Genomic DNA, 24,961 nt, shown 5'->3' with positions numbered 1-24,961 from the left:
GAAGTCCTGTCACAGACACTTAGTTGGAGAAGGCTTTGTGGAGGGTTGAGTTTTGAGAGGCAGAGGAAGGGGAAGTGTGATGAGGGCAGGAGTGGGGGACTGGTGAGGACACGGCAGGGGGAGGGGCCAAGGTCTGGGAACTGGTGGAGGCGGGAGGCTGTGCCCTGCCTGCCTTGACCCTGGCAGGGGGAGGGGCCAGAGCCCTGGACCTGGTGGAGGCAGGAGGCTGTGCTCTATCCACCCTGACCCTGGCTGTGGACCTAGAGCCTGTCGCTCCACCTCTCCCACCCTTGGTTTTCGCATTTGCAAAATGCAGTCACACTTCTCCTCCACCGGGCTGCTGGGGGTGGAGAGGGACACGTGGGATGAAAACCAGAGGGGTGCCTGGAAGATGAAGGCCCGTTGCAGCCACAGGTCAGGGCCAGGTGAAGGAAGGCCAGCAGAGGGTTTCAGATTTGAAGAAGGGCAAGACATGGGTGGCCCCGTGGCTGTTGGGGCTGAGAGTGGGTGGGTGGTGATTTCAGGGGTGATGGTACTCAGTGGGACTTTGCCTGGGAGGACACGTGCATCAGCTAAAATGTGCCCCTTCCCTATGTCCCTAGTGGGTGACCCTTGCCCTTTGCTCTTCTGCTCACCCCCCCAAGTTAATTACCCTAATGAGCACACTCCCTTATGAAAACATCAGGGCAGCTGGGGGAGGATCCTAACTCACGGGAGGCTGTGGGGGAACAGCCTCGCTGACCCGTGTGTGACACAGCGGCTGTCATGGAAGGCAAACTCGGTGTGGTCTGTAGGGCTCCCAGGGCGGGTGAGGCGTGGAGTCCCAGCCTAGCTGCCCCACCTGAGAGGAGGGTGCCCAGGCAGCCTCTGAGACTCGGGCTGGGACGCTTGGTCTGGAATCTGCATGCTAGAGCCAGAATCTGACAGGAACCCATGTTACTCGGGACGGGCTGTTTTTAAAGCAGCATCCACCTTTCCTCCAGCCCCGGGCTGCAGCTGCTGCCGCTGGAATATTTGGGGTCTTCCTATGCACGCTGTCTGTGCTCCCTTGCGTTCTCCTGGGTGCTGAGGTCCTGGCACTTCATAGTTTAGAAAGGCCCCATCTTCAGACTGCAGTGCAGTAACCCACACTGAGGGAGTTTATCTTTATGTCCACACGCGAGCAAACGCCTGCGGTGGAGCTGGATCCCGGCTTTTGTGACCCCCTGCTACCACGCAGGCTGGATCCCGGCTTCTGTGACCCCCCTGCTACCACGCAGGCTGGATCCCGGCTTCTGTGACGCCCCTGCTACCATGCAGGGGCTGTTGGGGTTGGCCCAGTTCTGGGAAGGGGCGGAACAGCTGGCAGAGCCGAGGGGTGGGAGCTAGCGGGTGATGGTGAGGAGGTGGGGAGGGGCGTGGGCTGGTGGGGGCACAGCCTCCCTAGGGGGAGGGTCACGCCTGGAGATGAGTCTGTGAGGACCAGGACACAGCTTTGTGGCTCCTGTTTTGCGTTTTCCCTCCTGTTTCTGCAGGCACTAGGCAGGGGGTAAGTGACTCGCAGCTTTGCTATGGGCTGCACTGTGGGGTCCCTCAGTCCTGCCCGTGTCCAGTCCCCACCAGCACAGTGTGGGCAGCACAGGGGCCAGTGGATGAAACTTTCTCACCTGTCCAGAACTGCAGCTCAGCTCAGTTCACCCCCATCCCTTCCCCATGGAGGGGCTACATCTTCATTCCCAAGTTCCTGCCCTTGACACTGCCTCCTCCCCTGCTAGGCAGACACAGAGTGAAGGTGTCACCGTGGGTTAGATGTGGGGTCCAGTGCACGGAATGGAAACCAAAGCCCATTCAGTAGTGAGTGTGCCCCTGTGGCAGGGTGCCCAGTGCAGCCCCGGGTGGGGTACGACAGTGGGGTGAGGATGGACTAGACCTCCTAGCTGGCCCAGGAACCCCTAACTCCTGGCAACAGGCCTGCACACAAGGCCTTGGATGGATGGGGCACCAGCCCTCCATCCTCCTCAAGTCACCTGGTATCTCCTCGGTGTCCAGTCTGGCCTTGCCACCCTTACACTGCCTCTGTGGGTCTGGCCTTGGGCAGGAGCTGACACCAAGGATTTCAGTTCATATTGATGTTTGCCTGGGACCCTGATTTTTAAAGCTGGGGACTCTGGTATCCATAGAGCTTTAGGAACTTGGGAGTTCATGCAGCTGAAAAGGTTCCCTAGCTCTGACTGTGGTGGATGTACTGAGGAGTCTATAGTCCCATCAGAAGTGGAGTTCAGGTCTGAATGGGACCCCTGGGCTCTGCAGCTGAGGCTTCTGGCCCTCCACACACCTCTAAATAAACATCCTGGTGTGCCCAGGCCGAACTCCACTGCATGTAGACAGGATGCCCTGTTGCTGGCCAGGGCCACGTCTTCCAGGTGTCTGGGGCCTCAGAGGACCAGTAGACACTCATTAGGCACTGACACCAGCTGGGGTTTAGGGGGCTCATGCCAGAGGACTCCAGGACCCCTTGTGCAGGGTTCAGAGACTGAGGGTTGGCTGCTAGAGGAGGTAGGATCAAAGGCTGTGGAGTTACTGGTGCCAGGACAGGAGGTGGTGGCACGGTGCTGCTGGCCTCTTGCAACAGGGGCCTCCCCTGTCATTCTTTCTCCTGACCCTCCCTGTGGCTGTCTTGACCTCATCTGAACATTGTGACAGTAGGGGGTCAGGATGGGTGGGGACTTGACAATTTCCCATCCACAAATCCAGTCTAGTTCCCCTGAGAAGCCTGGAGAGAGGTTTCAGGGCCGCTTGCAGATATGGTGAATGTGTCTGCCCCCTGTTCGGGCCAGCACAGTCCCACTCTCCCTGCTGCTTCTGCGTGGATGAAGCCTTTAGGGGAACGGCCTCGACCAAGGGAGACAGGCCATGTGGACAGGGACTTCAGAAGTGGTCACGTGGGATCTTCTCAGACATGAATGTCTTCAGGAATTCCTCATGGTCTCCAAACATGCCAGGGAAATTGCCAGGCAGCTTTAACAACTGTGTCACTCTGGCTGGAATTTACAGCAGTGATTTCCAGCTGCAGGCCATGCCTCAGAGTCCCCTGGGGAGGGTTTCTAGTGAGACAGTACCCAGGCTTTGCTTGGGCCATTCTGAGTTTCTGGGAAGGTCATGGGAATCTGTATTTGAAAATGCATCCCTGGGAATGCCGCAGCAATGGCTCGTCAGAAATCTGTCAGGATTCAGTTGTAGAAAAGGGAAATCACCGCTGTTCTTTTAAGTGGAAAGGGAGTTTAGGCAGGGTGCTTCCAAATCCCTGGGAGGTAGGAAGAGCAGCCTCTGGGGGGACCTTCAGCCTCGACCTCTGGCACAATCAGAAGGGCCTCCAGAGACCTCACTGGCACTGCTGAGTTTCCAAACATTCTCCTGCAGCTTGGGTCCAGGACTCGGGAAACCACCATTGCTTCTGGTTCACCTGTGTCTCGGCACCCTCACAGCGAGCGGGGCTGCCCCAGGAAACCCAGCATCCTCTAGCCGCTCTGCGCAGCAGCAGAGCAGCAGCACGCCTTGCAGGCACTCCCATGCGCAGCTGTCTGATGCTGATTCACAGGCAGAACCTCGGGAGCAAGGGCGACTCTGGTGGAGGATGCCAGGCTGGCGTGGATGTAGAGGGAGAAGACGCTGTGGTGACCACAGGCAATTCTAGGCCAGTGGGTGGGTTGTGGAACCTGACTGGGCTGATACCTGGGCTCCACAACCCACTGTTAGGACAGAAGGATCCCACCTGTACCTTCTCAGATCCCAGGCCACTCAAATGGAGCCTGGCAGTCCTTCCTCCTCATGCAGGTGACCAAACCCTCAAAGTCACTTCAGTGTGCAAAGGCCTTTGGCCACCACAGCTGTTCAAAATCTGCTGTAACTAACAGGCTCTGGTCTTCACCCTGATGTATTCATTCTACCCATGGTGGCCCATCTCATGTGGATTGCCTGCAGGCCAGCCCGTTTTCAACAAGAACAGTCTTCTATCTTCACATTAGAAACCCATTAGTTTTTTGGACTTCACAACTAAATTGTGGGACAGTTTTCCAGGCTAACATTTAGTATGGTTTCTGGCATGTTTTCCCGGTGCAAATGGGGCCACTTTTGTGGAAGGGCTCCCCTCCCAATAGGGTATTCAGCCTGGTGCAGATTCCAGCATCCCTGGGGTAGTGCCTTTGAACAGGGATGAGCTGCAAGGCCATGTGAGGTGGCCTGGGGACAAGGGCTGCCATGGAGAGAGTGTGGGTGTGCTCTCAGCCCTTGGCCTTATGCCCGGGAGTACGGTGCCCTCTGTGGAAGCCCAGCCTCGAGCTTCTGCAGACCCTCCATGTCATCTTAAACCCAGGATCAGAGGGATTGTGGTCTTGAGGTCACAAGGGGTGGACTAAAAAATGCTGCATGCTTTTGCTCCTCCCCTTCCTTCCAAATTAAGTTTTTTTTATTTTTATTTATTTTTTTTGAGACAGAGTCTCGCTCTGTCGCCCAGGCTGGAGTACAGTGGCACGATCTCGGCTGACTGAAAGCTCCGCCTCCCGGGTTCACGCCATTCTCCTGCCTCAGCCTCCCAAGTAGCTGGGACTACAGGCACCCGCCACCACGCCCGGCTAATTTTTTGTACTTTTAACACAGACGGGGTTTCACCGTGTTAGCCAGGATGGTCTCGATCTCCTGACCTCATGATCCGCCCGCCTTGGCCTCCCAAAGTGCTGGGATTACAGGCGTGAGCCACCGCGCCTGGCCAAATTACTTATCATTAAATGAATAATCATTAAATAACAGGGTTTATCAGCAATTACTTATCATTAAATGAATAATCATTAAATAAAAGGAATGAAATAATAAATTATTAACAATTATTGTTTTATAAAGGGGAAAATTAGTTCCAGTGAACTTTAAGGGTGGCCTGGGGTGGGGCATCTGGGCAGCTTCTGGGGTGTGGCTGCAAAGAAAGAGGAGGAGGCTGCTCCTGGGGCTCGGTGGTTTGGGTACTTGGGCTGCAGGCTCCCAGGCTGGGGTTAGTGTCGAACGGGCTCCACAGAGTAGTTGTGTGTGCATATCTTCCCAACGCCTTGTCCAGTCAGTCCTATCAGGAGCTGAAAATCAGTGGTGGAAATATTTGGCACAGTGATCACTGGCAAATGTTGTAAGTCAGGGCTTCTTTTGCTGAGAAACTGGTTGTTATCAAGCACAGCACTGGGGAGCAGGAGCCTCCTGTTCTTTGTAGGAGTTTGATGCTTCTCTAGGCTGCTGCCAAGAAGCAGGGAAAGTCGCTGGGTCCGAGGCAGGTATGCCAAGCGGCTGTGCTCTCTGGATTTCCACCTGTGTGGCTATGTCTGCGAACTTCCCCTCCAGGGCTTATTCTCCTCTAGGTGTTAATCTGGAATGTTCTGTGGACTTCTAGGAAGGCCTGATAAATAGAAGGACCCCCAACCTGCGTCCAGGCTCTGCAGCGTTCTGTGTGAAGTTGGCTGCCCTGTGTTGTGCTGTGTCTGTGGCAGCCGAATGGGCTCTGGTAGAGCCATTCAGAGAGACGGAACAGAGGGCATGTGGGGCGTGCAAACCTGGAGTGGGACCTGCAAAATCTCCTGTGGTTTTTTTTTTTTCAACCACAGGGTAAAGTGAATGTTTACAGAATGTTAAAACCTACATCCCTTTCCAAATTCCACTAGGGAAAGGACTCACTTCTGTGGCTTTCTCCCAGGAGGTAAACAAGTCTGTCCAGCCAGGGGTGAATGTTCTGCCAGGGAACCAGCTATTCTCAGGGCTGGCTTCCAGGACCCGAGTCCCCCAGTGTGCTCTTGTCCTGGGCTGCCAGCCTGCAGGAGCCTCCCAAGTTCTTCAGGCATTGACACCTGATTCCTGCAGTCATGTGAGCTGGGCTTTGTATCTGGAAAAAGAACTTCCTTTCCAGAAAGACTTGGGCCAAAGCCAAGTGCTGAGGTCGAAGGGAAAACCAGGCGTTAACAGGAATGAGGACAGAGCTTCTCTGGAGGCTGGCCTGGTACTTCCATCCTACAAGGCTTTCTTAGAAGCTGACCGCATCCTGGGCTCTGGTCAGAGGAGAAAAGAAAAACTAAGGATGTGGGATTTGACCTGACTGTGCCTGGGGAGGTGTGCCCTGGGCAGATGGCCCTGAGCGAGGAGCCAGACACTGAATGATGAAGGAAAACGCCGTTCCACACCCACCCTCAGCCCTGTCCTCCATTCTGGTGACAAGAAGAAAGGCTCAGTTGAACCCCCATGAGTGTGGGGGCTTTGGGCACTTTTCTTGCTAACTTTCCCTTTTGAACAGAGAATCAGCCTCAGGTTCAGAGCCTTTGGTTCATTCTTAGAATCAATTTATATTAAAAAAGTAAACTAACTCAAGAAATACGTTAGATGAATAATTATAGCATTCGCAGAGGGCAAATCTTTTGAAGTTTGGGAGCCTTTGCAATAGGAGTGGTTCTAATACTGAGGAGCTGGCTGACAGCAAGGCCCCTGGAGTTGGGCCTGGGTTTGAATCCAGCCCTGACTCCTTCAGCTGAATAGCCTTGAGAAAGTGGCTCAACTTCTCTGTGCCTCAATTTCCTCATCAGGAAAGTGAAGAAGGGAATGGGAGCTCGGAGCCCATGGGCTTTTGTGAGAGTTTAGTGGGTTCTCCATGGGAACCTGCTTCATGGGAGCAGCCCTGGGTACAGGATACTTGCTTGATAGCTGTTCTGTCCTCATTCCATAAGATGGGGCTGTGAACTGGGGGTGGGGTGAGGGCAGGTGGGAGGAGAGGCGGGGGAGGGAACACCTCCCGGATGTTGAAGAGGTAGGAGGCCATGGGCCTGGAGAGGAGGTTTCCTGTGCTCACAGCGGCAGGCAAACATGCTGGAGAAGCTTGGGTAGCCAGCAGGGGAGCAGTGACGGGATGACATGGCACATGGTGGTAGGCTGTGCAGAGCATGTGGGGTGGACCTGCCTTCCCTCTGGCCTTTTGGAAGCACAGGCCTCGGGCTGAGTGCCTGGAACCCCCAGACTGGCAGCAACCCCAAATGTAGGAGGCTCTGCATCCTTCTCAGATCTACTCCTGCCCTCAGCACCCGCCTTGGGGGCATGGAGCAGGCGGGCTGTGCAGGTGAGGGCTTCCTGCAAGGCATTCACACAGCTGAGGCGCATGTGCCCTGAGTTGGTGACACAGAGACAGCAGCTTCCATAAGGCAAGCCAGCATTTTGCACCTGCCCTCCTGAGAAGGCAGCACCTGAGGTGCCCACTTTTCTTAAAGGTCCATCAGTGTTCAACAATTCTCTTTTTCCCATGTCTTGTATTTTCTGCAGTCATTATGGCCACTGTTTACAGGTCACCTTCAAAGGTGTCTGTAACTTCATATTTGGTCCCCACGACCACCTTGGTAGTGGGTCCTATTATTAGGCCATTTCACAGATTAGACAATTCAGGCCCCAGTGGTGTGTGGTGCTGCGTTGGGAGCCCTGTTCTCTGATCAGTCATTGTTTGGCCTCCTATGAGACTCCTGAGTGATCAACTTGCAGATTCAGTACTTTCCGCAGAGTCTATAGCAAATCCTCAGGGAAGAGACTTTCATTTTCCATAAGGAATTTAGAACACACATAGCTTTAGTGATCTTGTTACTGGCTGAGCTGGCATCACTACTGGCATCTCAGCTTATGTCCCCTGGGGGCCCTCGCTGTGCCTGGGCTCACCTTGGCCCAGGGGACCATTCACGTTCAAGTGCGGCTGCCACTTTATGTTTTCACGGCAACTTCTCTTTGCTAAATGTCACGGCCATGACATCAAATAATGATGTAAGAAATTTCATACTTGGTTTATGAGCCCTGCTAGCTGACTTCCTGGTCTTCTGTTCTCTCAGTGGTAGTAAAGAGCAGAGTGAGCAAATCTTACCACCATTGAATGACAGTCAGTGGCTACAGTAATGTCAGGGCCAGAGGAGTCTGCCAGGTGGGAAGGAGTCTGTTCCCCAAGCCTGGGTCCATGAGACACGAGCTGGCCATCCATGATTTGCGTGGCCCTCCACGCTCCTCCTGTGTGGGAAGGGGTCTGCCTTGCCAGGCTTCCCTTCCCTAAGGCTGATCCTTTCTTCTCTTACTACCTCTATCTTCCTAACACAGCATACAGAAGAAAATATCAAATTCTAGAGACAGCATAGGAATGTCCTTTCAAGTTTTGGATCTAGACCATGGAGTTGACCTCCCCCAGCCCTCGTCAGCACCAGTGCTTGGAGAGAAGTGACTGAGCCCGGGGAAATGCTTCGTGTCTTTCAGAGGCCTTCACATATCAAGACAATTACCTGAGTTTACTTCCCTTATTGGCAGAAGAAAATGAAAAGTATCCGTAGGCTGGTTTCTCAGAGGGGGGTCCTTCCCATTTGCTTCTCAGAGCAGCAGCACATTTTCATGCCAGCGTGATGCAAGGTGACAACAGCCTAACCTCAGGGGAAGGAGGACACAGGGTGTCTACAGAGTGGGTGTCGTTCTTGGCTGAGGTCCTTCCCACTTCAGGTTCACCTGCTGTGCCCATTTGCTCAACAAATATTTATTGAGTACCTTATACGAGCTAGGTGGATGCTGGGAAGAAGGCAATAAGCAAAACCCAAATCTCTACCCAAGCAGACCTTGTACTTGATGGACAACAAAGAAGTCTGTTAGCTAGTGTTTATTTCATGAATACTGAGTGCCAGAATAATGGTAAGCAGTAAGCAATCATGCATTCTCAATTTTTCTTTCTCTTTCTCTTTCTCTTTCCCTCTCTCTCTCTCCCTCCCTCTCTCTTTTTTCTTTTTTTTTTGAGTCTAGCTCTGTCACCCAGGCTGCAGTGCAGTGGTGGGATCTCAACTCACTGCAACCTCCACCTCCCCGGTTCAAGCGATTTTCCTGCCTCAGCCTCCCAAGTAGCTGGGATTCAGACGTGCAGTACCACGCCCAGCTAATTTCTGTATTTTTAGTAGATACAGGGTTTTGCTATGGTTGGCCAGACTGGTCTTGAACTCCTGACCTCAAGTGATCTGCCTGCCTCAGCCTCCCAAAGTGCTGGGATTACAGGTATGAGCCACTATGCCCAGCCTCAATTTGTTTATTTCTTAAACACGACAGCACACACAGGACTTACTTAGCCTGGGCCCTCATCAGGAAATGTCTAGGAGAAAAGGATACTTTCAATATTAACCATGACGAAGCTAGCTCCGATTGAAAGATAGATGAAAAAATAAATACCAGTGCATTTCTTCTTCTCTTTTCTCTGAACTCTGTTTCCAGCTGTTTCCTCTTTTGGACTAATTTTAAATTCTGAGGCGGGGGGTGGGGGGTAGTGGTGCATTTGTATCGTCTGAGTTCAGGCAGTTATCATGTTGGTCACAATTACTTGCAGTCAGATTATATCTTTAGCATTGATAAAAGTTATTCCCAGTTGATGTTAAGAGTTGATAATAAGTCTTCTTCCTTCCCCAAGGCCAGTCAGCATTTTCCTAGTGTTGAGCACCAGGAACACAAGACCAAATCTGTGTTTTTCTGCACATCATTTGCATACATCCACACCAAAAGCTTGACCCGGCAGAGTCTGCATTGCAGACAAACTTAAATATCCTGCTCAGTACCTGAACGACAAGTGTTATATTTCTTCTTCGACTTAAAAGTAAAACTCTAACTCATTCTAGTGACTTAGAAAGCTGCACATCCCCGTGCTTTGGAGACCTGCTAGGGCACCACAAAAGAGGATCCTGCAGGTAGTGAGGAAGCCACTGTTTCCTGCAACTGTAGCCCAAGGCATCAGTCACTGAGTGGCTGCGTTATCTTTCTGATACAGAAACAGTAACATTTCGGTTTGTGGAAGTCTGAGAAATTATGAATATCCAAAAACGTGCTTTCAAATAGTTGCTGAGTACTTGGAATGGCAGGATCACTTACTTGAACAACATTTATTTTTTGATGATTTGAAGATCTAGGTTTGCTGACCATATTTTCCAATAATATATGTCTGGAGGATATTGCTAATGAAAAATGAGAGTTTAAACTTAAAAATCCAGGCTTCAAAAATTGGCTGGGTGTGGTGGCTCATGCCTGTAATTCCAGCATTTTGGGAGGCCAAGGCTGGTGGATCACTTGAGGTCAGGAGTTCCGGACCAGCCTGGCCAACATGGTGAAACCCGTCTCTACTAAAAATACAAAAATTAGCTGGGTGTGGTGGTGCACGCCTGTAGTCCCAGCTACTCAGGAGGCTGAGGCAGGAGAATCCCTTGAACCTGGGAGGTGGAGGTTGCAGTGAGCGGAGATGGCACCACTGCACTCCAGCCTGGGTGACAGAGCGAGACTCCATCTCAAAAAAAAAAAAAAAAAAAACAACCAAAAAAGTCATCTGGAGAGATGGGGAGAAATTGAGATAGAATTAGATTGGGATAAATGGAAAGCCTACTTTAAAAAAACACAAAACATTTCCATGGCCATAATATGAGAAAGCCCTAGTTAAAGGGCATCTGCTACATGTATTAGGAGTTGGGAGGGTGCAGGTTAGTGATCTCATGTTGAATTTGAGCCACCTGTCAGGTATTTTAAAAATCCATATGGTCGGCCTGGCGCAGTGGCTTATGCCTGTAATCCCAGCACTTTGGGAGGCCGAGGTGGGTGGATCACCTGAGGTGGGGAGTTCGAGACCAGCCTGATCAACATGGAGAAACCACATCTGTATTAAAAATACAAAATTAGCCGGGTGTGGTGGTGCGTGCCTGTAATCCCAACTACTCGAGAGGCTGAGGCGGGAGAATCGTTTGAACCTGGGAGGTGGAGGTTGCGGTGAGCTGAGATCGAGCCATTGCACTCCAGTCTGGGCAAAAAGAGCGAAACTCCACCTCAGAAAAATAAAAAAAATTAAAAATAAAAACATGGTTAAATATAGAATTGAGGTCAAGGGTCTGGGTACCCACATTCAGCTCTGGGCAGGCAGCATGAGAATGTGGGGGTTCACTTGGAAGTCTGGGGGTGTCTACCGAGATTGAGTGCTGTCATGGAGGGCTGGACCAGAGAACCTGGGGGAGGAAAAGCTTCCAAGAGGATGAGGGGTGGGGAATATTCAGGAATTTGAAAGGCTGTCATTGAGAAATTAGATTTATTCTGGGAAGCTTTAAAGGTCTGAGGTAGGACTAAGGGGTAGAGTTTGAAGAGTTGCAAATCTTGGTCCAATTTTTGGTAGACTGTTTCCCTATCAAAGTGACAGAGAGGTGGCCCCATGAGGTGAGCTCTGGCAGTGTGATGTTTAAGCAGAGGCTGGGCTGCTGTGGGCCAAAATGTGGCTGCCAGATTTCAGAACCCCAAGGAGGCTGCACCGCCTGACATCCAGGGATCCTTTCCACTTCAAGGATCCTTTCCACTTCTTTGCCGAGGTATTTCTCTTAGCAGAGAATATAGGAAGGGAGAGAGCTCTGAGATTTACCTGGATCAAATCCTTTATCAGAAGCCTCTCCTCTGGACTCAGCAGCAAGAGTGTGGGACTCACCAGACCCTGCTTCAGCTCTTGGGCCCATGTTGAGGCCTCAGTCTTCCAGGGAAACCTCGTCTCTAGACCCTCCCTGAAGGCTGTCATTTAGCTGTCCAGCTCCAATGACTGGGTGACGTCTGCCCCTATAGGGAAACTCCACTCTTCTTTCTGCCCCAGTCCTTCTCCCAACAGCTTATCTACCCAGAAAGCTCTCCCTGCTGCCATTCCCTGCCACCCCCAGTGGCTATACCACCAAGCTGAGCTGCTTAGTGCCCTGCACACCTTCACATGTGACGTCATTTCCCCATCGGAGCTGTGCTCCTGGAGGACACTTTCCCTGTCAATTTCTTTCTCCAGTGCAAACACCCCACTCACTCCCAAGGTGCCTAGAATGGGATTTTTAACATCTTAGGAATTCACTGACGTGAGTTAGCTGATTTTTGTCATTTTAGAAAATGATTTCACACACAGATTTCTGAGAGTTTCCATCTGACGGGAAAGACGATTCCTGCTGAATGTCTGGCAGACTTCCAAGTCGGTCTTGCTTCTTATTAATACTTGTGACAGCTGTACAAGGTGGAGGGTGCTTGCTCTTTCTCAGATGGTCACATGGCAGCTGAGAAAGATAAGCTCTCATGCTTAGGCAGCTACTACAGAAAGCTACCCCAGGCCTTTCTGTTGGGACAGTCTGGTGTCCTTTCTTGGCTTCAGATTGCTGCCCTCCGTCTGCAGAACAGGGACTGAATTTCATCGCCATTTACTGTTGAGCATACATTCAAGCCTTCATCTCTCGTAGCAGTGAGGCTTAAGCTCTCAGAGCTATGAAAACGGAATCTGGCCGAGGATGTTGAGTGACTCTTCCCTGCTGTTGACCACGGCTCCCTCTTCAGCTGGTCACAGGCCACCCCAGCCTCCTCCCCGGAGTAGCAGGAGTGTTGCTGAGCCCTAGATTCTGTAGAGCTTGGTGCTGGGGGTTTTCCTGGGGAGTGTTCTGTCTTTTATCACAAACCTTGGCAAGGGGTGGGTGGGGCGCCACTGAATGGCGCCTTTGTCCTCCTTCTGAAAGCCTGAAGGAAAAACGATGAAATCCCACAGAAGAGGCCGCTGGAGCCAGGCTGGGCAGGCGTGCTGGCTGTGGGGAGAACTGCGGGCTGGTTCTCATGTGGTCCCCTCTGCAGATGGCCTTGGGAAGAAACAAAGGCCTCCTTGAGGCCCCTGCCTGTGATGCGGAGAGCTCATTTTCATTCTGCTGTGGTTTCCCGGGTGGCCTCGTTGAGCTTCACTGTTCTCGGGAGCCCTTTCCTTGACTACCCTTTGAACAGAGGAGAGCTATGCAAACACGCTGCGAGGGGCCTTGCAAGCCCGAGGAGGGTCTGCTTTCTGGGCCTCTGCAGAGGGCAGAGGTTGCCGGCTGGTGCCCTGCCCCGCCTAGAGAGAAGGGGCCTTAGCTTCCCCTCATTCTTCCTTATGTGTTAGCTCTTTTTATTGCAAATAATTAATTAAAGTCAGTACAGCAAGAGTGGGAAAGTGGTTAATGCAATTGCCAGGTCCAGATTCAGAGGGATGAGGAGGCCCGGAAAGGAAAGACAACCTTGGGATCGCTTCCACTTCCTCCACTTCCCGCTGCATGGCGGGCAAGTGGGCAGCTCTCGCGTGCTCCAGGTTTTCCCGGAGTTGAGTATGGTTGACTTTGACTGGACCAGGTTGGGTCAGGTGTCAGCCCTGAACCAATCAGCTTGCCCAGAGAGATGCTGCACCCTGATTGGCGGGTAAACCTGGTGCTAGGCCCCAGAGTGGCCAGAGAGGAAGGGCACGCACACCCCGTGGAGGTAGGCGATGTGGGGGACGACATGGGGGCCGGGCGGGTGCCCAGTGCTTTCCCTTCCCCTCATCCATGGTCCCCTAGCTTGAGGAGAAAGCAGGGTGCTTGCTCTACCTGCACATGCTGTCTCGGGGCAGCAGGGAGATGTGGCTGCCCTGCGTGCGGCCTTCACTCCTGATTCACTGTGGCTTTGCAGAGCTGGGGTCCACCCTCTCTGGGCCTGGGGGCCTGTCCGCTGAGGGCATTGTTTGGTGCCCCTCGACTGTGTTGATTCAAAAATCTGGGACCTGTCGTTTCTCGACTAAATGTCTTATGAGATCAGTCTTTCTTTTGGAGGCAAACATTTTCAGAAGTTTTGGAACCATGATGATCTATGCCTCAGACACTTATGGTCCCTGAGAAGCTGCTGCTGGAAAAAGGGGTCCCCATCCAGATCCCAGGAGAAGGTTCTTGGATCTTGCCAGGAAGGAAATCCAAGGCGAGTGGCTGAGCTCAGTGAAAAGAAATAGTTTATTGAAAGCTTCTCAGTTACATAGTAGGGCCTCCTCAGCAAGAGGAGGAATGCCTCTGTTTTGTTTATTTCTTATATAGGGGTCTTATCTATGTAAAAGCAAAGCTATGTCTCCCCCCGGGTAGGCTGACAAAGTGACATTTATTACTTTGTTGATTGAAAGAAAGCTATCCTTGGCATTTTAGTGCATAAGTACATCAAAGCATGCCTATAATCATCTTAAAAGCATATGTTATGCAATATTGGGGCATCTGGACATTCTGTTGTTGCAAGAGTTTGCCTTTGCAGGTATTAAGCTGCTTCCTCAGCTGTAAACATCTTAGGACTGTGGGTCGTGACTGGCAAAGAATGTGCCTTGCTAGTTTTAAGATGGAATTGATTCTAAAATGCTCCCCTACACTCCTGTTCCCTTAACAAAACCCTGCCATAAGTGGACTTAAGGATAGCCTTGTCACCCTAGCAATGTGGCAGTGAATCTCTGCCAATAGCAATCTACAAATGTTAAAAACTTTTCTTTTTCTGGAAAAGTACTTTCCATGCATTAAGTATTCAAGTGCCTGTTATCCTGGCACTGGGCTGGGTGTATGTGACATAACATTTGCAGTATTGCTCCACCCCAAACTGCTCTGCGTTTTGGCGCTCCTCAATCTCTGATGGCTTTCTCTTCCTTGTGCTGCAGGGAACTGCTGGAGACCACGTGCCGCCTGGCCAACACGCTGAAGAGGCATGGAGTCTGCCGTGGGGACTGTGTTGCTATCTACATGCCCGTGTCCCCACTGGCTGTGGCAGCAATGCTGGCCTGTGCCAGGATCGGAGCTGTCCACACAGTCATCTTTGCTGGCTTCAGTGCGGCGTCCTTGGCTGGGAGGATCAATGATGGTGAGGAGGTGGGCGTGGGGAGGGAGGAATCCTGGAGTTCCCTGATCCTTGTTCCTGGGGGCCTGGCCATCAGTGTAGAGACCATCAGAGTGCAGACATTAATAAAATGTCACACAGACAAATGACAGATCCTACTAGGGACAGGCACATGGCCAAATGAGAATTTGTTCTGTGGGCTGAGATCTGAGTGCATTGAATTTAGCCAGGTGAAAAAGGGAGAGTTCCAGGTGGAGGGAACAGCAGAGGCACAGGCCGAGTGGAGGAGGAGCGCGGCATGAGTGCCTAGCGGAGGCGGGTGTAGTGCAGCAGGAAGGAAGTGTGGAGGTGGGATGACGCTGGAGACACACAGGGAAGGTCCCGCAGGTCAACAACTGGAAGCCTTCTATCCTGAGGAGCAAAGGGGTGGACCATCTTTGGGGATCTGGAGTCAGGTGAAGGGGGTCTTTCTGTCTGCATGTGGGTCAGTGTGTTTTGGACACTGTGCGGAACAATAACTTCCTTGTTTTGCTGTTGTCAAAGGACTGAGTGTCGGGATGGTGGCCCTATGTCCATGCAGTCTGATCTCTGCTCCCTGCTATCTCCTGGAGGGAGTCCTCTGAGCTGGTTTTGCAAGGCAGGTGCCAGGTTCTAGGGGCCATTGAGAACTCTTGTGTCTCATAGAAAATAGAACTAGTGGGTAGAGTTTTCAGACCCCTGTTGACCTCCCTCTGTGTAAAAGTCTAGGAAGCCCTTCCACTTCCTTTCAGGGTTTCCTCCCCCACGTTCAAGGTTGATGCTGCCACCTGTTTCTCTTTTTCTTCCTCTCTCTAGAACTCTGTAATACCAACTGTGTACCAGGCACTGTTCTAAGCACTCTACAAAGGTTATGTCCTTTAATTTACCTTAGTCTTCATAGGTATTTTATGCAATAACACTATTATTATTCCCCTCCCCTAAAATTACTGTTGTAACCATCTTAAAGCATACAAGTCAGTCACATTAAGTACATTCACAGTGTTATGCAGTCATCATCATCACTAATACCTGAAGTTTTTCATCACTCAAAATGTACACTTTACACCCATTAAGCAGACATTCTCCATTCATCTATGTTGTGGCACGTGTATTTCATTTTTTTAATAGGTGAGTAATATCCATTCATTAATTGATGGCCATTTGGGTTGTTTCTATTTTTTGGCTATTGTGAATAGAGCTGTTATGGATGTTCATGTATAGGAACACCTGCTTTTAATTTTCGGGATGTGTACCTATGAGTGGGCTTGCTGACTCATGTGGTAATTCCATGTTTAACTTATCAAAGAACTGCAAAACTGTTGTGCTAAGGAGATGTACCATTTTACATTTCCACCACCACATATTCCACCAATAGTACATGTGGGCTCCAGTTTCTCTGCATCTTGTTTTTCACTTAAAAAAATTATAGCTGTCGTGGTGAGAATGAAGTGGTATCTCATTGTGGTTTTGATTTGCATTTCCCTAATGACGAATAATATTGAACATCTTTTATGTACTTGTTGTCCATTTGTATGTTTTCATTGGAAAAAGTCTACTTAAGCTGCTTGCCCATATTTTAATTGCTTGTTTGTCTTTTGTTGTTGAGTATGTAAGTTACTTATATATTATGAATATTAGACCTCTATCAGATATATAATTTGCAAATATTCTCGCATTCTGTGGGTTGTCTTTTCACTTTCTCAGTAGTAAACTTTGGTGTATAAAAGTTCTAAATTTTAATGAAGTCTAATTTATCTATTTTTTATTTTGCTGCTTGTGTCTTTGCTGTATTATTTGAGAAAACATAGCCAAATCCAATGTTGTGAAGATTTTTTCCTATGTTTTCTTTTTCTTTCTTTTTTTTTTTTTGGGATGGAGTCTCGCTCTGTCACCAGGCTGGAGTGCAGTGGCATGATCTCAGCTCACTGCAACCTCACCTCCTGGGTTCAAGTGATTCTCCTGCCTCAGCCTCCCGAGTAGCTGGGATTACCGGTGTGTGCCACTGCACTCAGCTAATTTTTGTAGTTTTAGTAGAGATGGGGTTTCATCATGTTGGCCAGGATGGTCTCGATCTCTTAACCTTGTGATCCACCCGCCTCGGCCTCCCTGTTCATATGTTTTCTTCAAAGAGTTTAAGTTTTACCTTTTTACATTTAGGTCTTTACTTTTGAGCTGATTTTTGTACAGGGTGTGAGGTAAGGGTCCTGTTTCATTCTTTGTCCTATGGCTGTCCATTGGTCCCAGTGCCGTTTGTTGAAGAGGCTATTCTTTTCCCTGATAAGTGGACTTGGTACTCTTGTTGAAAATAATTTGACCATATATGGGAGGGATTATTTCTGGGCTCTCTATTCTATTCCATTTATCCATATGATTATCTATCTATTGTTATCTCAGTACCAAACTGTTTTGGCACTGTAGCTTTGTAAGTTTTGAAACCAGGAAGTGTGAGTCTCCCAACTTTGTTCTTCTTTTTTCAGGATCGTTTTGGCTCTTCTGGGTTTCTTGTATTTTCATAGGAATTTTAGGATTAGCTTTTCCATTTCTGCAAAAAAAGATATTGGGATTTTAATTGCATTCAATCTGTAGAAAAATTGGAGGGTATTGCCTTGTCGACAATATTAATCCACAAACATGGAATATCTTTCCATTTACTTAGGTATTTTAAAATTTCTTTCAGCAGTGTTTTGTAGTATTCAGTGTCCAAGTCTTGCATATCCTAGGCTAAACCTATTCCTAAGTATTTTTTTCTTTTATGAATTTTTATAAATGGAATTGTTTTCCTAATTTCCTTTATGTATTGTTCATTGTTAATATATAGAGATATAGCTAATTTTTGCATAGTGATCTTGTATCTTGCAAATTTACTGATTTATTAGCTCTAATAAATAGTTTTTTGTGGATTCATTAGGATTTATACATATTAGATCATGTCATCTGTGAATAGAGATAGTTTTACTTTTTCCTTTCCAATTTGGATGTCTTTTATTTCTTTTCTTTTTTTTTTTTTTTTTTTTGGCCTAATCACTCTGGCAACAGCTTCTTTTATAATGTTGAATTGCAGTGGTAAAAAGTGGGCATCCTTGTTTTGTTCCTGATCTTAGGGGGAAGGCTTCAGCCTTTTACCATTAATATGATGTTAACTGTGGGTTTTCAGATGCCCTTTATCAGTGAAGTTCCCTTCTATTCCTGGTTTTAAGTTTTTGATCATCTAAGGGTATTGGATTTTGTCAAAAGCTTGTTCTGCGTCAATTAAGGTGTGTTTTTTCCTTCATTGGAGTAGTGTGATGTATTACAGTGATTGATTGCTGCATGTTGAACCACCTTTCCTAGGGTAAGTCCTGATTGGTCATGGTGTATTCTGTTAATATGCTGCTGGGTACAGTTTGCTAGCATTTGGTGGAAGAGTTTTGCATCATTGTTTATATGAGATATTTGTCTGTAGTTTTCTTTTTTTGTAGTAATCTTTGGCTTTAGTATCAGGGCAATACTGGCCTCATAAAATGAATTTGAAAGTATCTCCTTCTCTTCAGTTTTTTGGAAGAGTTTGAGAAGGATTGGTTGCTAATTCTTTAAATATTTGATAGACTTCACCAGTGAAGTCATTTGGTTCTGGTCTTTTCTTTGTTGGGAGGTTACTGTTCCCTTTCTAAAGATGAGTAAACTGAGACCCAGAGAGTTTAAGTGACTTATTTAAGGTCACATACCTAGTAAGTGACAGAGCCAGGAGTTGAACACAGACATTCTGCCGCCATAGTTCATGCTTTCAGCATTATGCTAAGCTGCCCCTTTCCTCTCTTGCTGGTGTGGCCATGGTCACCCAGTGCTTCTGTTAAGATTGTTTGAAACAAGCAATAGCAGTTGACTCTTGGTGACTTCAGCATATGGGGATTTAGTAGCTGGATGCTGGGGTGCTCCCAGAACCTCAGAATTGCTAAACAACCAAGCATGAGAGGGCAGGGGCCAGGAGTCTGTTCTGAAGAGGACTCTGCCCTGATATCCTTCAGCCTCCTTGTGCGGCTCTGCAGGTGCCAGGTTCCTGGGGACAAGATTCTATTAAGATGGGTATCTGTGTCCTCTTGAGTCAGTGAGGGGCTGTTTTGATTTTCTATTGCTGTGTCACAAACTACTCCAAAACTTAGTGCTTAAAACAACTGAAAACTATAAATTTTATTATTCTATTTCATGGGTCTGTGGAACAGGAATCAGATGGGGACAGGGAATGGCTGTTCTCTGCTCCATGACATCTGGGACATTAGTCAGGTTGACTTGAAGGGTTGGGGACTGGCGGGCCTCTCTTTCTCTCCATGTGGCCTCTACACGTGGCTGACTTGGGCTTCCTCATAGCCTTGCAGCCTCAGCAGTCAGGCTTGTCACATGGCAGCACATGGCTCCAAGAGGAAGGAAATAGCAACTGCCAGTGTCCTACAGGCCAGGCTGGCACAGGCCTGGCATCACTCTTGCCTTACTAGATTGGCCAAGCCAGTCTGTGGCCATTCCAGATTCAAGGGGAGGAGACCTGGATCCGCCTTCTCTATAAGAGCAGGTGAAAGAATGTGCAGCCATCTTCAGTTGGTCGCTGGGAGGTGGGTGCATATTGTGAGTCTGACCGCCAGGGTATCACATGTCTGGGCAGCCACCTCAGTCAGCAGGCGCAGTTCCAGAGTTCCGTCCCCTGGCCTGACTTCCAGGCTTGGACCATCCCTCTTCATTTGTCTTCCCTCTTGCTTTAGGCTGCTTGAGGAGTAGAGAGTGTTGGAGGGGAGGATAGAGGTCAGGAGAATGGCTTTGAGAGAGGCTATGGGGGCAGAATAATGACCCACTCAGATGGCCACACTGTAATCCCCTGGAAGCTGTGCCATGTCACTTGCATGGTGAAAGGACTTTGCAGATGTAAGGCAATGGGATATCCAGGTGGGCTCCATCTAATCCCGTAGCCCTTAAATGCACAGAACTTGCTCCCAGTAGAGGCAGAGGAAGTGAAGCAGAAGGGGAGGTCAGAGAGATTCAAAGCAACTTTACCCGCCATTGTTGGCTTTGAAGATAAACAGGGCCATGAACCAGGGCAGGTGGTGGCTGTAGTCGCTGAGAATGACCCCTGGCTGACAGTAAGCAAGGAAAGGGCGACCTTAATCCCACAGTCGCGTGGAACTGAGTTCTGCCAACCACTGAATGAGCCTGGAGGTGGATGTTTCCCCAGAGCCACCACATAGGAGCCAGCCCCGTCCTTGACTTTGGCCTTGTGAGACTCTAAGCAGAGAACCCTGCCAAGCCTGTCCAGACAACAGAACTGTGAGCTAAAAATGAGTGTTCCGAGCCACTGAGTTTGTGTCATTTGTTATGGAAGCAGCAGAAAATGAATGCAGATGCTGGTGCCTGCTCAAATCCAGGGAGGGAAAGTCAAATCCTCCCAGAGTGGCACGTGGTTCCTGCCAGCACCCATGCTGTGGCCCAGCCTTGGAGGGCACCAGTGGGCCAGACATGCTTATGGTGCTCAGAAGCTCCTGGGTACCTCCTGGAGGCCTCTCATGGAGAGCCTGTTGGGCAGGGAGGCCCTGGACAGGTGCGAGTCAGGAGCGAGGTATGTGCCTTGGGAGGCAGAGAAGGAACTGCCTGCTGTGTAGTGTGGTTTCAGCATGTTGCACGGGCTGGGGTCACTGTTTCATGAAAGATCCTTATCCCCATGAGCTTTCTTTGTCTCCCATCCCCTTGAGAAAGGTTCATTCCTTCCTGCTGCACTATCTCCCTTCCTCGCCCGTAGGGGGCTCACCTGGACCAACCCCTGCTCGGGGATGTAGGTCTGGAAAGTCTCTGATAGGCTCCACCCAACTGACTTGGTTTCCCCAGGTGAGCTATCGCTGAAGCTTGAAGGGCAAAGAATGTGTGTAGCCATGGCTCTTGGTGCCAGGCAGGGGTGGCAGCCTAGAGTATCTCTCTGACCCCTGGATGGTCCTGTGTGTGCTGCAGAATTCTCAGGGAACTTTCATGGCCATGACATCTCCAGGGCTCTCAGGAGGAGAAAGGGTGGGCATGTTGTGCAAAAGTGCTTTCAGATTTATTTAGGTAGGACTCTCCCAAAGGGAACATTGAGACCAGAGTCTGTCTTGGAAGTGTGGTAGGGCAGTGGTGAGTGAGGCCACAGGGGGTGACCGGAGATTCATCTGCAGAGAGGCTCTGGACAGGAATGTGGCACACATGCCTCAAATGGCTCGATGCAAAGGGTGGGGAGTTGCAGGATTTGTACCCCAACTATTGAGAGTCATTGGTCGAGGGTTCCCAAGCACTTCTGTCCATAGCTCTGCAAGAGACCTTTGGTGCAAAATGACTGAAAGGCCTGAGGGATGTGGGTGAGGCCCTGCCAGTCAGGGTCACAGCTGGACATTTGTCCCAGGCTCTTCCTGTGGGGCTGTGTAGTAACCCTCTGCAGCTGTGATCCCTCTGGGTCATCCCGCACTGGGGAACAGCATGGCAGACACCTCCTTTTCCTGGGGTCTTGAGGCCCATTGTGCGTGCACCCCTCTTCCCTGCTCTGGGCCTCCCCCTAGGTTAACCATGGAAGCTAGGGTCCTCCTGGCTTCCCCCTGGGCCTGGCTGAACACCATTGGTCATTGAAGAGCAGGTGTGGGATCAGGAGGGCCTTCTCCTGCAGGTGAGGAGGGCAGTTAGCTCCCAATCATCCACTGGGGTGTAGTTTCTGATCTCTGGACAGTGAAGGCTCTTGGCCCACACACGTCACTCTAGACAGGGCCTGGCCACATGGGACACCTTTGGGCTTGGCCTCTGTTTGTCCAGCTTTCTTGGTCTCTGCCTCTCGGTGTTTCTCTGTCACCTTGATTGCTGCAGGTGGCATGATGGCCTCTTTCCTGGGGTTTGCTCCTGGGCAGACAGGAGAGAAAGGTGGAAGTCTGGTTGGCAAATTGTCTTTATGCTGCTGACTCAAGGAGGAAGAGTTGAGCTTCAAAGTAATTTATCTCTGGTTCCTTCCCCTTAGCCTCAGAACTGGACAAAGGCCTGCTGCTTCTTCATGGCACACAAAGGCTGGAGAGCAGACAGCCCCTCACTTTTTCCATTGAGTCTTTTACTCAAGATTGGACTGAGTTTCTCACAGTCCTAGGCCTGGATGTCCTATGTGAGTCAGAGGTATGAGGGCCAAAGTCGGGAGGAGACTGATCAGAAATGTCTGTGTTGTCTCTGTTAGCCAAGTGCAAGGTGGTTATCACCTTCAACCAAGGACTCCGGGGTGGGCGCGTGATGGAGCTGAAGAAAATAGTGGATGAGGCTGTGAAGCACTGCCCCACCGTGCAGCGTGTCCTGGTGGCTCACAGGACAGACAACAAGGTCCACATGGGGGATCTGGACATCCCGCTGGAGCAGGTGGGTTACCTCACTTTGCACAGTTTGAGGAGAGGTCATATCAAGTTAGCTGGCTCTGAGACTTCTTGGGTTGTAGTTCTCAATTTGGGTTCCCTAGAGGTGCCCAGGATTCCTCTGTGGCATTTGGTGAGCTTGAGTACTGTCTGGGAAGATAAAACTCCAATACGACAAGGAGATTGGAACACTTACTGTAACACAAATGATGGCACCCACCCTTTTGTTTTGTGTCCTTTCCACATTTGGAATTGAACTTGGACAGGTCAGAGCAGGTGAATTCTGAATCCTGTGTGCAGAGTCCTGCTGTGGAGGGGGAGTGGTGCTCTCAGAGAGGCTGAGTGCCCTCAGTGGGCTCTTTGTTTCTTGTCCCTTCCAGGAAATGGCCAAGGAGGACCCTGTATGCGCCCCAGAGAGCATGGGCAGCGAGGACATGCTCTTCATGCTGTACACCTCAGGGAGCACTGGAATGCCCAAGGGCATCGTCCATACCCAGGCAGGCTACCTGCTCTATGCCGCCCTGACCCACAAGGTACAGGCCTGTGCGGGGCGGTGCTGGGCCCTCGGCAGGGCTCCAGGCAGGGGCAGGGCCAGAAGTCCTCCTGCTGCAGAGCCAGGCCTGTAGGTGTGAGAGGTCAGTGTTTCTTCCTGGCCTATTTGGGGCAGGGCCCCTCGAGTCTCCCCACCCCACAGCTCCTCAGGGCCCTGGCTGCCTCGGGCTCCCACTGCACTGTCTAGAAACTCCCAGAGAATCTGACCATGTAACGTGGCAGCAGGACACTAAGGGCCACTCACCCAAAGATTTTTTTAAAACTCTTTTTAGAACAGATACAGAAAACCTCCCAAATTAAATGTGTGGCTTAATGAATTATTATAAGGCAAATGCCACTTTGGTCGAGAGGTGAAAGGCCACCCGTTTCTCAGAAGCCCCTTCCAGGCCCATGTGGCTGCAGCCCCGTCCAACAGGTCCTGATGCGTCTTGCGCCCCTGCCCTGTGTTTTTCTTTTGATAGTTTTGTGGCTCATATGTGTGTCCATGGGCACTGTAGCTTACTGTTGCCCATTAAAATATGTATTTTTTCTTCATGGAGTCTCACTCTGTTGTGCAGGTTGGAGTGCAGTGGTGTGATCTCAGCTCGCTGCAACCTTCATTTCCTGGGTTCAAGTGACTCTCCTGTCTCAGCTTTCTGAGTAGCTGAAATTACAGGCACCTGCCACCACACCCTGCTAATTTTTTTTTTGTATTTTTAGTAGAGACAGTGTTTTGCCATGTTGGCCAGGCTGGTCTCGAACTCCTGACCTCAAGTGATCCGCCCGCCTTGGCCTCTCCAAGTGTTGGAATTATAGGTGTGAGCCACTGAGCCTGGCCTAAAATATTGTTGATATGTCTTTTAAGTCCTTTTAAGCCTATGCTCCCCCATTTCCTTACACTTGGCCATTGTCGTGTCCAGCCATTTTTCTCTGGTGTCCTTTGGTCTGGGTTGTGCCTGTTGTCCCTCTGCCCTCTGTGTTTCCTGCATATGGGCAGTTGGATCCTGAGATGGGATCAGGCTCCAGTGAGCTGCTGTGGAAGAATAAAGGGGATTCGGATGTCTGTCCTCTCATGCTTCTCGAAGCTGATGATGCTTGATGCCATTCTTGGCCTTTTTGACTTTTATTTTTTGTAGTTCTTAAGAGGTTTAAAAAATCGTGGCGTAAGGCAATGCAAAAAGGTGTCCATGTGTTAAACATACAACTAGACGGACTCTGCAGTGTTCCCACCTGTCCTGCTGCTGGAGGCCGTTTGAGGAGCCAGCTGCCTCTCACAGCTGTGGCCTGCAGCATATGCATGCCGATTTCCTAGTGACCTGGTGAACATGGTGGAGTTGGGGGACAAGCTCCTGATGCTCCCTTCCTGTCTCTGCAGCTTGTGTTCGACCACCGGCCAGGTGACATCTTCGGCTGTGTGGCTGACATTGGCTGGATTACAGGACACAGCTACGTGGTGTATGGGCCTCTCTGCAATGGAGCCACCAGTGTCCTTTTTGAGAGCACCCCAGTTTACCCCAATGCTGGTAAGGATGGTGAACCCTGTTTGGGACCCCATGCTGGTGTCAGGGGAGAGAGCCTGAGGCTCGAGGCTTGTGGAGAGGCTCATGGAAGGGGGACACCTGGGCTCTGGTGAGGGTGTGGCTCTCCAGGTCCTGCTGTCGAGATACCCGGTGGGGCCAGGCACCGGGTCTTCAGAAAGATCCGATGGGCAGCAGCAGGGAGTCTGACTTGGCGCTGGAGGACATCTCAAGGCACCTGCTCCTGTAGTCCTGCCCTCTGACTTAAACTGCCGGCCTCGGGCCATCACTTTGGTATCCTTCTCACCTGTAGGCCACCTGCCCAGATCCAGCCCTTTCTCGAGGCTAGGACCAACTGCCTGCCTCTTCTGTTTCCCAAGCCCTGCCCCTTGAACTTTCAGGGCCATCCCTCAGACCATGTTATGCATGGCCTAGAACCATCTCCATTACATTGAGATCACTTTGAAAACAAGGTGAAGTCTGGCTCCGTTGGGCATCGTCCTCCCACACAGCAGTGTCTTCAAATATTTGCTTTAATGTAAGAAGACCATGGTGGCTCTGCCCAAAGGCTGCTGCCACAGCGTTCCATGGCGCTGACAACTGTGCACGAACTGTGTTATCACCTCCCAGTGCTCCATCCCTGCCTTTGGGGTCTGGGTGTGCTCAAGGAAGAAGTTGTAGGGGCAAGACCAGGGATTCAGGGCCATGGCCCAGGTGCTGTCTCAGGCCACCACTTCAGCCCCTGGAAGCTCAGTGTCCCATGTGGAGGGGATGGTGTGGGTGGTGGGTTTACAGGAATCAGGGGTGTGCATGCTGGGCATATGGCCCTGCTCCCTGGGACACACACAGTGGCAGCTCTGCTGTCAC

At 50.3% G+C, this 24,961-nt stretch overlaps 1 protein-coding gene across 3 annotated transcripts in view; it reads left to right on the top strand.

The window, feature by feature from the left end:
- The window catches only part of ACSS1 (acyl-CoA synthetase short chain family member 1), a 54,888-nt gene that overhangs the window by 15,537 nt on the left and 14,390 nt on the right, over window positions 1-24,961 (top strand). For 2 of the 3 annotated variants that reach the window (XM_025400612.1, XM_025400610.1), the window contains exons 3-6: window positions 14,489-14,688; window positions 21,878-22,053; window positions 22,427-22,579; window positions 23,953-24,100. In XM_025400612.1, the coding sequence (XP_025256397.1) occupies window positions 14,489-14,688; window positions 21,878-22,053; window positions 22,427-22,579; window positions 23,953-24,100 (677 nt within the window). Of the gene's footprint in view, window positions 1-12,594; window positions 13,111-14,488; window positions 14,689-21,877; window positions 22,054-22,426; window positions 22,580-23,952; window positions 24,101-24,961 lie in introns of those variants that run through there. The other variant, XM_025400613.1, reaches the window with a different exon arrangement.

The sequence above is a fragment of the Theropithecus gelada genome, chromosome 10 (genome assembly GCF_003255815.1).
Source record: "Theropithecus gelada isolate Dixy chromosome 10, Tgel_1.0, whole genome shotgun sequence".
Taxonomy (NCBI): Eukaryota; Metazoa; Chordata; class Mammalia; order Primates; family Cercopithecidae; genus Theropithecus; species Theropithecus gelada.
Note: the sequence above shows the minus strand (reverse complement) of the source record. Positions and strands in the feature narration are given on the sequence as shown.